The 14,182-nt window shown below is 45.1% G+C and overlaps 1 protein-coding gene across 2 annotated transcripts in view; it reads right to left on the bottom strand.

Annotated features, from left to right (window-relative positions):
* The window catches only part of GRIN3B (glutamate ionotropic receptor NMDA type subunit 3B), a gene marked incomplete at its 5' end in the record, with an annotated part of 43,920 nt that overhangs the window by 6,962 nt on the left and 22,776 nt on the right, over nucleotides 1-14,182 (bottom strand). For both annotated transcript variants that reach the window (XM_080988785.1, XM_080988786.1), the window contains 4 exons: nucleotides 3,331-3,398; nucleotides 3,992-4,156; nucleotides 6,433-6,584; nucleotides 12,229-12,344. In XM_080988785.1, coding sequence (XP_080844911.1) covers nucleotides 3,331-3,398; nucleotides 3,992-4,156; nucleotides 6,433-6,584; nucleotides 12,229-12,344 — 501 coding nt within the window. The remainder of the gene's footprint in view (nucleotides 1-3,330; nucleotides 3,399-3,991; nucleotides 4,157-6,432; nucleotides 6,585-12,228; nucleotides 12,345-14,182) is intronic.

Genomic DNA, 14,182 nt, shown 5'->3' with positions numbered 1-14,182 from the left:
TAAAGCAAAGACAATTTAAACTAGAGCTCAGAAAATCGTCTTTAAAGGATTGGATTTCACCATTTAAAATTGTGGAACCCCCCTTCGACAGCAGGAGAAGGGGGGGATCTTTTTGGACTGTTTAAAGTGACTTTAAAGTAAAGTAACTTTCCTCCGTCCTGATCCTGGAGCGGGGTGTCAGGACTGACGTTTGAAGTTCATTGACCAAAGACAAGTGTTTTTGACAGATAGCTAAAAGAAGAGAAACATAGTGATTCCACTGTTCCCCTTCGCATTTTAAAGGAATATATATGGACAAAGTATCTCAAAAAGGGAAACTTTGTTGCAAGAACAAATAGAAGTTTTCCCCCTAGAGGGAGTCTGTGAAACTGTAACCCACTCCAGGGAGCCGGCAGCTGTTACAGATTACAATCGTGGGAATAGGCATCTGACCTTGCAGGACAATGTATTCAGAAGCTTTGTTGTGTGCTCTCTATAAAACAAATGCCCTACTGGAACAATTACATGAGAAGGTGAATTGGATGGCGACTTCGACTAGAAATTTTGAACAGGCAGTGGGAAATTTTGAACAGACAGTGGGAAAATATGTGGAGCCCACTCAGGAATTAAATCAGGAGTGTGTCCTGACAGAACAGGCCCAACAGGAATATGAGTTTTCGGATTTGACAAATGAACTTGGAAAAAGCCAGATTTGGAAAGGAAAAGTTTGGTTTGGCTTGGAAATGGGGGGCTGGATTGACCCCCCTATGCTGGGATGTTTGGACTTTTCAAATATGGCAATGGGCCGTGAGATGTTTGGGACTGTGGGGGCTCTTAATTTCGGAGGGTCTTTGAAACATGCTTTTAAATACTACATGGAATTCAGTGTTGAACATGGAAAAGGGGCTGATCTGTCGAGAAGGGTTAAGAACATTGTCAAGCTGGAGTTACCACGAGCAGGAGACAAGGGAAAATACAGTTACAAATATGAAGAAGAGCTGCGGAAGGGACATGGAAGAGACTTGAGGGCCTCGGATATAAGGCTGCCAGGTTAATGGGCTAGATTGACGGGATAATAAGGACTGACAAAACCCAGAACCAGGAGGAAGGGACATTGGATGAAGATTGGATCTGTTTGTATCTTTTTTCTCTACCATTAGAATTGTTTTATAAAATTGATGAATGTTAGAAAAATGTTGGAATGAAATTACTTGGCTTTAGCAAAGATGCTTAAAGAATTATGAAAGAATATTATGGTTATGAGAAGTTGGTAAGGATAAGGTTTAAGTTTTAAGCTTTAAGGTTTATTTTATTATAGAAAGATAAGATTAAAACAGTTTAGGGTAATGCAATGACAGAATATTATGAAACATGGAAAGGATTTGCTGGGATAATTAATAACTAGGATACAAAGAAAGGGAGGAGGAGGAGGTCTAAGAAAGAAGGCAATGACAGTTAAGGATCTGAAAATAATGAATTTGTTTTTAAATGTTTTTAACGGTTTGTGATGTATTTTTGTATTTTTCTTTTTTCTCTGTCACTTTTTCTTATTTTTAATTTTTTACTCATATGGAGGGAAGGGGTTTGTTTTTTTTTCTTTTTCTACTTTGTCAACTATTTTTATTTTGTACTTTTTTCTGCTTCTATTTTATTTTTTATTTTTTGTAACATTTTGAAAATTTCAATAAATATCTTTTTTTTAAAAAAAGAAAAATTATATTTCCCAAAATGCCAACTTATTTGTATCAAGTTGAGCTAAAGACATTCATTATCACCAAGTCTTGTTTAAAACAGTCAAAATAAAAGAACTTAATTCGTTCTGGAGGTCTGTTCTTAACCTGAAACTGTTCTTAACCTGAAGCACCACTTTAGCTACTGGGGCCTCCCACTGCTGCCGTGCAATTTCTGTTCCTCATCCTGAAGCAAAGTTCTTAACCCAAGGTACTATTTCAGGGTTAGCGGAGTCTGTAACCTGAAGCGTCTGTAACCCGAGGTACCACTGTATGTTCATGGCCGTGAGACTTTTACATGTGCTAATGTGGTGGAAGGACAAATCATGACCAACGATGGAAGAATGGCTATTAAAACTTATGGACTGAGCTGAGATGGCAAATGGACATGTTTAATCAGAGAAAAGTCATTGTTAACATTTGTTAAAGATTGGAAAGATTTTGCGTGAAAAAGAAAAAGAAATAATGACATTAGGATTCAAGGATTGAAGATCATGTTTGCTTATAGAAAATAGCTTTGTTGAGTGAATATTGTTTATATTTGTAGCGAATAGATGAAGCATCGGAAGTCCTTTCCTTTCTGAATTTTATTTCTCTCTCTTTTAACCTCTTTTCTCGTTCTTTCTTTCTTTCTTTCTTTCTTTCTTTCTTTCTTCCCCCCCCCCTCTTCCTTTCTCTCTCCCAACCCCTTTCTCATTATTGTATTTAGATCAAAGTCTTAGTTTGGACAAAAAGAGAGAGGAAAAAGCGCAACAACCCTGTGAGGGAGGGAAGGCCGAGAAGCAGTAATTGGCCCCCTAGGTCTCCCAGTGAGCTTCATGTCCAGTTGTGGGGGCACTGCTGGGTGGTTAAAGAGCTTGGTGCACAGGCTCCCAAAGGAAATTTGCATAAGATTTGCCTATGCCAATTTACATTTGCTTGTGCTGGTTTGCATATTTGCCCTTGCTAATTTGGGGGACATTTGCATGACATTTGCCAATGCTAAGCTGCACAACGTTTCCCTGCGCTGTGTTGCATAACGTTTGTCTGTACTAATTTGCATGACATTTGCATATGCTAATTTGCATGGAATTTGCATATGCTAGTTTATACTGGGCACCTGGTCAAATCCTGATGTGGAGTGGCTGCCTCTCCTACAACAGGGGTGGCCAACTCCCAAGAGATCTACTCACAGAATTAAAAACTTCCCTTCGGCAGATTGTGCTACAAAGGAGGACGGGCCAAGGGGGCTGGAATCTATTCTACCACTGCTAAGGAAAGGGAGCCAGCAATCTACCACGATCTACCAAAACCTCGCAGGGATCTACCAATAGATCGTGGACCTGTTGGACATCTCTGTCCTACAACAACAGCCTCCCCCTTCCTCCATCACTACACTTCCATCTTTCTTAGTGCCCCTGAGAAAGTCCTGCATCATTTTTAAAAGATGATAGCACGACAACAGCCTTACAATTTTATGTATATGGGAAGAAAAGCCCAATGGCATAAACTCCTCCTTAGCAGCCGATTAAATCTGGACGATGGAAGCCAAATTCTTTCCGGCTGCAAAATTTATCCCGAGATAAAGCAACAGAGTTCAGAGCAAGCAGCGAGGCAGAGTGAGGAATGTTTCCTTATTTACCTTTTCTCCAAATTCAGCTTTTTGTTCCTCTGCTCCTCCAAACCCATGTTCAGTGCCCGGTGGATTTTCTGGCATATATTAAAAACAAATTAAGAAAGTAATGGTGAGGCCTCAGATTGGCTAGATAACATCTAAATTGGCAAAAAAAAAAAAAAAACCCACAGTGTCTCTGAGTATGTGAGGTGCATGCAGCTCCCACTGATACTCAGAAACATGATTTCCTTGGGAATCCTCAGGTTTTCACAATTAAATGCTTTGCAACGTGAGCAGAAAGCAGGAAAGTGGTCCAATCAGCATGCAACAGAACCATAGAGTTGGATGGAATCCCAGGAGGTCATCCACCCCAACCCACTGGTTGAAACCAGAAACACCTTGCAACGCCGCCCCTGCGAATTAGCTTTCCCTTATTTGAATTTAAGCTGCAAATCCTATCAACAACGCAAGCTTGGGAACCGGTTCTTTTGAGGCACAAAGAGCTGGCTGGTCTCTGGCGGGCAGGAATTTTCTTCTTTGCAGAAGGGAGGAATGCGGTGGGTGGATGAACCAGCCGCCCTCCATCCCATGCTTAAGAGAGGGGAACAGAAGAGGAGGCTGCCACCTGTGGATCGCCGTCCTGCACGGTCAGCGTGGGCTTTGGCAAGTTTGGGAGGCGACCTCTTACCTGGCTGGTGTGAAGCCAGTAGTTGAACTTCTTCTTGCGTTTGATGCGAGGCAAGATGAGGCGGTAGAAGATGTGCTCTCCGAGGGAAGTCAGCAAAGAGCCACAGAGACCAATGCAAAGCAGGACAAAGAGACCCGAAAAGTGGTAGATGCCCATCTGCAGGGTCTGGGCAAGGAGAGAGAGACAGAATGAGCACAGCTCAGAGCCCACACATACAGTGGGCACTCACCATGTTTGGAGGAGGAGGAATGCTGCCTACGACCCCAGAACACCATCCCCACCGTCAAACATGGAGGGGGACATATTATGCTTTGGGGGGATGTTTCTGCTAAGGGTACAGGACACCTTCACCGTATCGAAGGGACGATGGACGGGACCATGTATCGTCATATCTTGGGTGAGCACCTCCTTCCCTCAGCCAGGGCATTGAAAATGGGTCGAGGATGGGTATTCCAACATGACAATGACCCAAAACACACAAAGGTCAAGGCAACAAAGGAGTGGCTCAAGAAGAAACCCATTAAGGTCCTGGAGTCGCCTAGCCAGTCTCCAGACCTTAATCCCATAGAAAATCTGTGGAGGGAGCTGAAGGTTCAAGTAGCTACACATCAGCCTCAAAATCTTACTGACTTGGAGAGGATCTGCAAAGAGGAGTGGGGCAAAATACCTCCTGAGATGTGTGCAAACAAGAAACGTCTGACCTCTGTCATTGCCAACAAGGGTTTTGCCACCAAGTACTAAGTCATCTTTTGCAAAGGGATCAAATGCTTATTTCACTCATTATAATGCACATCAATCTCTGAGTTTTGTCTTCTGAGTTTCTGGGGGTTTCCCTGTTGTTATTCCGTCTCTCACAGCTACAATAAACCTACCATTAAAATTATGGACTGGTCATTTCTTCATTGGGGGCAAACAGGCAAATTTAGCAGGGGATCAAATACTCCCCCCCCCCCTGTATCTATTATCATTATCTATTTATGCCCCACCTTTTCCTCAAGGTGGCTCTTCCCCTCCTCATTTAATCCCCCCAACAACCCTGCGAGGCTGGCAAGGCCGATGGCGGTGACTGGCCCCAAAAGGCCACCCCTTGCGAGCTTCACTGCCAGGTAGGGATTTGAACCCAGGCCTTTTAAAAAAAAATATTCATTTTTCTTTTTCATTCATTACACAAATCTCAAATTCTTAACATTTACTATGCATTCCTTCCTCCCTCCCCTCCTAGGCTTCCCCCATCTTCTGCTTCTGGTTTGTTTCTCCTTTCACCCACCTTGCTACCTCCTAGAAGAAAAAGTTACTTATAACATATTTATAAACATAAAAACATAAAAATGAGTTGTTGTTGTTGTTTAGTCGTTGAGTCGTGTCCGCCTCTTCGTGACCCCCTGGATCAGGGCACGCCAGGCACTCCTGTCTTCCACTGCCTCCCGCAGTTTGGTCAAACTCATGCTGGTAGCTTCAAGAACACTGTCCCACCATCTCGTCCTCTGTCGTCCCCTTCTCCTTGTGCCCTCCATCTTTCCCAACACCAGGGTCTTTTCCAGGGAGTCTTCTCTTCTCATGAGGTGGCCAAAGTCTTGGAGCCTCAGCTTCACGATCTGTCCTTCCAGTGAGCACTCAGGGCTGATTTCCTTCAGAATGGAGAGGTTGGATCTTCTTGCAGTCCATGGGACTCTCAAGAGTCTCCTCCAGCACCACAATTCAAAAGCATCAGTTCTTCGGCGATCAGCCTTCTTTATGGTCCAGCTCTCACTTCCATACTGGGAAAACCATAGCTTTAACTATATAAAATGAGTACACCATATTATTTCTCCATCTTCTACACATTTTCTAATACTAACAATGTGAATGTTTATTTAAATCCTGCCATCCAGCCTATAGACTTTCTTTGTTTCTGCAAGTATAATGTAAATGGTTCCCATTCTTTTTCAAAGTCGCTGTTGCCTTTTTCTCTTAGTCTTTCTGTCATTTTTGCCAGTTCTGCATAGTTCATCAACTTCTCTTGCCATTGTTCTTTAGTTGGTATTTCTCAAGTCTTTCTTCCAATTTTGTGCAATCAGCAATCAGCATTCTCACAGCTGTAGTAGCATACATAAATCTTTCGGTATATCTTGGCCTAAAATACCTAGTAGGAAGGCTTCTGTGAACCCAGGTCCTAGTCTGATACTCTAACCCAGGGATTCCCAAACTTGAGTCTCCAGCTCTTTTTTTGGACTACAACTCCCATCATCCCTAGCTAGCAGGACCTGTGGTCAGGGATGATGGGAATTGTAGTCCAAAAACAGCTGGAGACCCAAGGGACCACAGACCCTGGGCGAGTGCCTGGAACCCCCTGGAGTCTTGCAGGGAGTGGGGGCTGGCACCCAACTTTTGCAACAACGCCTGATTGTTCTTTCATTGTGTGCTCCACAACCCCCCCTTTCCCCGGCCCCCCCCCCCCGTACCTCGGTGACAGCAAAGACCCGCTTTCCACAGGGGACCATCTTGTACCATTTGTCGTGGAGGAGGTCCATGAAGCCGGACGATTTATAGCGGCTGATGAACTCCGAGATGTTGGAGGTCAGGGGCGAGTTCTGGGGAAGGCCGATCCCGTAGCCTGGAAGGTGGCAGAAACACAAATATTGTGGTGGGTTGATGCAAAAAAAGAAATAAATAAAGGGTGTTGCTGGAGGAACACCAATCTCGGTTTCGTGGATGTGCAGTGTGCCTTCTGGTTCTAATATCAGTCAGATATTAGAACATAAAACAAGGAGAGCCCGACTGCTAGATCTGGCCAGTGGCCTCTCTGGTCCAGCATCCTCACCGTGGCCAAGTCCCCCTGAGAACCTAAGGATCAGATAGATTGCCTCTGGACATGGAGGTTCCATTAAAATATCTTCAATATGCAATGGCCGCAGCTCAGACTTTGGTGGCAAAGGGGTGGAAGGAAGAAGAAGCCCCGACAATAACGGATTGGCATAACAAGCTACAAGAATTTGCTGAAATGGCGCAGTTGACAAATAGCCTGAGAGGCAACTCAAAACAAAAATTTATGGAAAAGTGGGATAGATATAGGAGATATGTTCAAAAATACAGCAAAGGTTCACTATCTATGCTAGCATTTGATTGACGTTGGAGAGAGACTGAGTTGAGAAATAAGACCAAGGGTGCATATTGATATAGGAATATATTAGACAAAATGTAAAGAATATACACAGTAATAAGAGCACATTCAATTATAAAAAGGAATATACAACGGGATAGACAGGAGGTCCAAAGTGTTGGTACAGATATGACTTTGGAATAGTTTTTTGTCCTTGTCCCCCCCCCTTCTTTTGTTATCTTTAGGTATATAAAACTTTGTATATAAATTTTGTATACATGTTGAAAATTATATGATAATAAGCATTGTATTGTAATATGATAATCTTTACTGATGTAACATAAGAACGTTAATAAATAAAATAAAATATTTTCAAAGCCTGGCTTCCAGAAAAGGCCAGTGGCCCATCTAGTCCGGCTCCTCTTCTCACAGTGGCCAACCAGATACCCCCAAGGGAAACCTGAAGGCAAGTCCCGTCCCCCCACCCGCGCAAAAAGGAGTAATTCTCCCCTCCTGTGCCACCTCCAACCATCCTGGCTAGTAGACATCCTCTGTGAATTTGTCTCGTCCTCTTTTAAAGCCAACCAAGTTGGTGGCTTCTTGAGGCAGTGAGTTCCATAGTTTAACTGCGTGAAAAAGTCCTTTCTTTCATCCATCCTGAATATCCCAACCTTCAGCTTCATGCAAGCTGTAGTGTTTCAGGAGAGGAACTTAATTCACTCTGGAGGTCTGTTCTTAACCTGAAACTGTTCTTAACCTGAGGTACCACTTTAGCTAATGGGGCCTCCTGCTTCAGCCGCATGATTTCTGTTCTCATCCTGAAGCAAAGTTCTTAACCCGAGGTACTATTTCTGGGTTAGCGGAGTCTGTAACCTGAAGCGGATGTAACCTGAAGCGGATGTAACCCGAGGTACCACTGTAGTAGTAGTAGTAGTAATAATAATAATAATAATAATAATAATAATAATAATAATAATTTTATTTATATCCCGCCCATCTGGCTGAGTTTCCCCAGCCACTCTGGATGGCTTCCGGCACATATAAAAACTTAATAAAATGTCAAACATTAAAAACTCCCCCCCCCCCGCCACTTTCTCCACGCATCATTTTACAAACTTCCCTCAGGACATCTCTCACTCGTCTTTTCCCTGAACTGGAAAACTCCAAATGCTGCAGCCTCTCCTCACATTTGATCCGTTCCATCTGATCATTCGGGGGGCCTTTTCTGAACTTATTCTATCCCCATTTTTGAGGCGAGGGGACCAAAACTGGACACAGGAACCTAAGCATTTGGCTGTTAACCAGGAGGTTGGAGGTTAGAGCCCCACCAGCAACAGGTGTGGGCAGGATTCTTTTGCCGCATCAAGCAGTTGGTCCCTTCCCTTTCCCGCCCCGCCCTGGCCACGGTGATCCATGCGACGGTCACCTCCAGGCTTGACTACTGTAATTCGCTCTACGCGGGGCTGCCCTTGAAGCTGTCCCAGAAACTCCAGCGGGTGCAAAGTGCTGCAGCGAGGCTCCTTAAGGGGTCTCTGCCATGGGAGCAGATTCATCCAGTGCTTTACCAGTTGCACTGGCTCCCGGTGGAGTACAGGGTCAGGTTCAAGGTGCTGGTTTTGACCTTTAAAGCCCTTTGTGGCTTAGGGCCCTTGTATTTACAGGACCGCCTCTCCTGGTCTGCTCCGCAGAGGACCTTAAGGTCCATGAACAACCATAGTTTAGAGGTCCCAGGCCCTAAGGAAGCCAGACTCTCCTCCACCAGGGCCAGGGCCTTCTCAGTGGTGGCTCTGACCTGGTGGAATGCTCTGTCCCATGACACCAGGGCCCTGCAGGATTTAACCTCCTTCCACAGGGCCTGTAAGACAGAGCTATTCTGCCTGGCTTTCAATTCGAACTTAGCCTGAACTTTTATTCCCCTTCCTTCCCTCCCCCTCTTTTTATGAAGATTCCCCGCTCTGGGATCCCACAGCTAATTCTCCCCTGGTCTCCTCACTGGCCCAAATAGGACTAATTTAGCCAGCTTGCCCTGGTGATCATCTAATGTTTATTGGATGGATTTTCCCCCTAAACTGATTTTTGAATTCTGAATTTATTGTTATTCACGTTTTATACTGTATTTTATGCTGTTTTTTTGTTGCATCAATTAAGTGTTTTAAATTTGTTGTTAGCCGCCCTGAGCCTGGTTTTCTGAACCGGGAAGGCCGGGGTATAAATAATTTATTATTATTATTATTATTATTATTATTATTATTATTATTATTATTTATTGCAGGGGGTTGGACTAGATGACCCTGGGGGTCCCCTTCCAACTCTACCATTCTATGATTCTACAAATGTAGTCTGACCACAGATGGATATAAATGGTGTTAGGGTACTGGCAGTTTTATTTACCATATCCTAGTGGGTGGGCGGATGGATAAATAAGTCGATATGGACCGACAAGACAAATCTATTCAACCTTCCTATTGTTGCTGATGCAACTTTGCACCTTAATGTAACTGATCCGTGGAAAGAACTCTATGAACTGAAAGCAGAGACACTGTAAAAGCAGAGACACTGTATGTACTTAGGTAACCCAAGGAAATCTTTAATAAGAACAATTTTTTTTCCAAACCCATTCTCGTTTTTGTTAAAAAATTGTTTTTATTAAAAGTTTTTCTTGGGTTGCAAAAGTACATACAGAGCCTCTGCTTTCAGTTCATAAGAGTTCTTTCCACAGATCATTCATATTCAATATGAGACACTAATGTTATAAACAGTCTACAGTTGGGGAAGAAGGAGAATTGCAGCTTTGCTTTGTTGGGGGGGGGGAGAGATTCTCTGACCTGTCAATCACTTCACCTTGGGGTCAAGAATATCCCCTGGCAGTCAACTCTCATTTAGGGTGGAATGTACACACTGGTAAAAGATTTCTGGAGTTAAATCTTGGCAGAAACACTAAACATTACTAAAGAAGCTATTGTTTGCTGTTCAAAATTAAAAGTCACAGAATATTTTTGGCGATATATTGTCAAAACAATCAGTTTCCTCTTGACAGTCGTTGCCGCTCAATGGAAAACACCTCTCAAATCTTACACTGGCCACTTGGTACCACTCTGGAATAGGGAGAAAATTACGCATAATTTGATATTTTGACAAGGACTGGAACCTCCTGGCGCTTTTAATGCAATTTGGCACTCCTTTATGCCATATAAAGCATCATTTTCACGGCAGCCCACATCACGAGCCTTGCAAATAGATAATCTGATAAAACTTACATTCTCAACTTAGATTTTGTTATTTGAACCCCTCTGCGACTGCACTCATTCTATCGTTTTCATCTTTCAATTTTCACCTGTTCTCTCTGTTTGATGTACGTTATAAAATGAAATAAAGAACCTTCTCCTTACCACGCCGGCAAAAAACCACCCCTCCTCTCTCAAAAAATATAAATCTGGCAGATGAGACTGGATCAATTATTGGGGAGTGGGAATCAAGTGTGGTGTGGGGGGGGGGGCGAGAGAGAGAGAGAAATAATGGGTTCATTTGTATTCCGCTCGGCTCCCCAGTTTGCCGAAGAGCTAATGAGAAACAGGGAGATCAAAAAGCATTTCAGATGATGCTCCAGCGAGGGCAGCCTGGAAATAATTAGGGATGTCAAGAAGGAGCGAAAGCGTTAGGGGGTATTGGGTGCTCCCCTCCTCCACCTCCGCACCCCATATACCCAAAGAGGATTTGCAGCAAAGTTTGCAAGGCCGCCCCCTGTACCCCTGGCTGCTCCTGGGGCAGAGGGATGGGGAAACAGAATATTCCAGCGTGGAGAGGAAGGAAGAAACAAAAAATGAAACAGATTTTCATGCAAGAGCAGGGAGCTTCAGTTGCAGGGAATGGCTCGGTAGATCCCCCAAATGCTAGGGACAAAGAGGTGCGAGACACAAACACTTCACCCAAACACACACACACAAAAACCCCGATTGTGAGTTCTACTCAGAGAAGACTCCTTGAAATTCGCAGACGTAGAGAGTCCCACTCAGAGGCAACCTATTGAAATGAAAAGGTGGTGACTCACTTCAGTCCACTGATTTAATGCGGGCTACTCTAGAACCTAGGGAAACGGGTGGCGCTGTGCGTTAAACCACAGAGCCTAGGACTTGCCGATCAGAAGGTCGGTGGTTTGAATCCCCGCGACGGGGTGAGCCCCCGTTGCTCTGTTCCAGCTCCTGCCCACCTAGCAGTTTGAAAGCACCTCAAAGTACAAGTAGATAAATAGGTACCGCTCCGGTGGGAAGGTAAACGGCGTTTCCATGCGCTGCTCTGGTTCGCCAGAAGCGGCTTAGTCATGCTGGCCACATGACCCGGAAGTTATACGCCGGCTCCCTCAGCCAATAAAGCGAGATGAGTGCCACAACCCCAGAGTCGGGCACGACTGGACCTAATGGTCAGGGGCCCCTTTACCTTTACCTTTACTCTAGAACCTATTAAGGTTCAGTTCACCTCACAGCACCACGGAGTGGGAGAGTTTGAGGGGATCCCTTTCACTGGAGGCTTTTAAGCAGAGGTTGGATGCCCACCTGTTGGGGATGCTTTAGCTGTGATTCCTGTATTTCAGGGGGTTGGACTAGATGACCCTTGGTGGACCCTCCCAACTCTACCATTCTAGGCGTCTCCACAGTCTTGCTTCTCCGCTTCCCATAATGCTGGAGTAGACAGACCATTGGTCTGATCCTGCAGGCTCTCCTCTGATGTTCTTATGAACCTTTTCCCAAACTTAACGCCACATTCCCGATAGGTCACTCAGAAGAGCACATGGCCTTCAGGGCGGGGGGGGGGGGGACCTTTCCCCTAAAGGACAGCTTGTGGGGTGGGTGAGACTGTGAAGTCTGCAGTCTCCAAAGGAGCCAACTGTGCCGCTGCCTCTTCCCGCCTCCTCCCCCAAAGGAAAACAGTTGACCCCCGGAGAGGCATCTCTCATCTCCCGCACTTTAATATTTAACAGCCCCACTTAAAAGATTGATTGAGGTGACCCAGTTTCATTACGGCGAGATTGGGACTGCGATTGCCCCCCTCCCGCCCCCCTCCTCTCTCTCTCCATCTCAAAACCCTTCCGCTAGGATTCCTCGCTAGATGAGCAGGGCTCGGGGAGCCATGAAATAAAGTCCTTTGACGTTTCCCCCCAAACCTTCGATCGCAAAGGGTTTCCCGACGGTGAGGAGCTTGCAGTCGGAGTCGATGGACACCTCGTAATCGAGCAGAGACTTGTCCATGATGAAGGCATTCAGCTTCGGAGGGTTGGTCCTGATGAGGAGAGACCCAAAACCCCGAGTTAATTAAAACAGATAGACAGAGCTAAGCCCGAAGAGCTGAAGGTTTTGCAAGCAGACACCATAAATTATTAGAGGTATGAATTGCCCAGTCTGGATTGCCCTTGAGCCATATAACCCAGTTCTGTTGCAGATCAACTGACCTCCATTTCAGGGGGTTGAACTAGATGACCCTTGGGGTCCCTTCCAACTTTACAAGTCTATGTTTCCAGCTCCTTAGAGAACTGAGCGAAGCACCAAACAAATGATGGCAAACGGCGCTGAGCCGAATCAAGGCCCCTGTTGCTTCAGCAAAGCAGCCATTCCTTTGCTGCCGAACTTTGACAGGTCAGCAAGCCATGACCTTTGCTAAACCTGAATTGTTGCATAGCTCAGACCTAAGGTATTGCAAAGAGCAGATGCACGAACAGTAGTATATATTGTTGGCCTCCATCAGTCTTGAGAGACAGTGGACTGTGCCCCCAGGTGTGAAGTCAAACTGCTGCAGTGACCTGCCTGGGGGGCAAACCTGGCCAATGTGTCTGGGGGTCCTGGGCTGCCCAGGCAGCAAGACCCCCTCTTGGCCTTGCTGATGGGGTTCGAAGGAAAACAAGGAAGACGTGAGCAGTGACTACATTATTACATGAGCACTGTTCCACAGCATTTGATATTTTCATTTACATACATTCATTCGAAATAAGATGGGTTTATGAAGCAATTCTATATCCTCCCACCACGCTGACAAAGAATTCTGCGAAACAGTAGTCAATATCCGGAATCACTGTTCAGTGTGGGACATCATATTGGCTGTATACACAAAGCTTCACAGCTTGTCTTTCATCATACACAGTCTGGTACCTCACTTCATTTAAAGATTTTCAGAGACTTTGAGACTAAAGATTTCATTTTGTTATGGTTTGAAGGAATTCTATAAAGATTGTCCATTGCATATGTATATGGTCATCGTGTTGCCTGGACATTGCTGACGTTCTCTTTGCAACACAGGGGTTGGTTTGGTTACCTACTGGCTGCAGGAGTTGCCGGAAGGAGGCGTGCAAGGCACCATTCAACCACCTTAGGGACTCCACTCTGCATTTGTGTAGGATTTACTGCTAAGCCTGTTCTTCTGAAGATATCCCGCAAGCAGCGGAGGTTTAGGGTCAGAGTTTTCCTTCTCCTAGATGGGCTCCCTTCTGTGGTGGATGAGCCCCACCTGCCCCTCACTTCCTCCACAGCATGTACAGAAACCCCTTTTTAAACGGGCATGTTTTTAGCAGGCGCCGAAAAGAACACAGCAAAGGCACCTGCCTTCTTGACTCCTGGACCCACATTTGGTCTCGTCCAATTATTATTATTATTATCATTACTATTAAAAGGTAAAGGACCCCTGACCATTAGGTCCAGTTGTGACCGACTCTGGGGTTGCGGCGCTCATCTCGCTTTATTGGCCGAGGGAGCCGGTGTACAGCTTCCGGGTCATGTGGCCAGCATGAGTAAGCCGCTTCTGGCGAACCAGAGCAGTGCACGGAAACGCCGTTTACCTTCCCGCCAGAGAGGTACCTATTTATCTACTTGCGCTTTGATGTGCTTTCGAACAGCTAGGTTGGCAGGAGCAGGGACCGAGCAACGGGAGCTCACTCCGTTGCAGGGATTCGAACCACCGACCTTCTGATCGGCAAGTCCTAGGCTCTGTAGTTTAACCCACATCACCACTTTATTATTATTATTATTATTATTATTATTATTATTATTATTACCCCTCCCCTAACTATCTATCTATCCCATTATTACCCCATACACCCCAACTATCTACCTATCTAGCCATGGGTGTAG

The sequence above is a fragment of the Podarcis pityusensis genome (genome assembly GCF_964106645.2).
Source record: "Podarcis pityusensis genome assembly, chromosome: 18".
NCBI classification, from domain to species: Eukaryota; Metazoa; Chordata; class Lepidosauria; order Squamata; family Lacertidae; genus Podarcis; species Podarcis pityusensis.
Note: the sequence above shows the minus strand (reverse complement) of the source record. Positions and strands in the feature narration are given on the sequence as shown.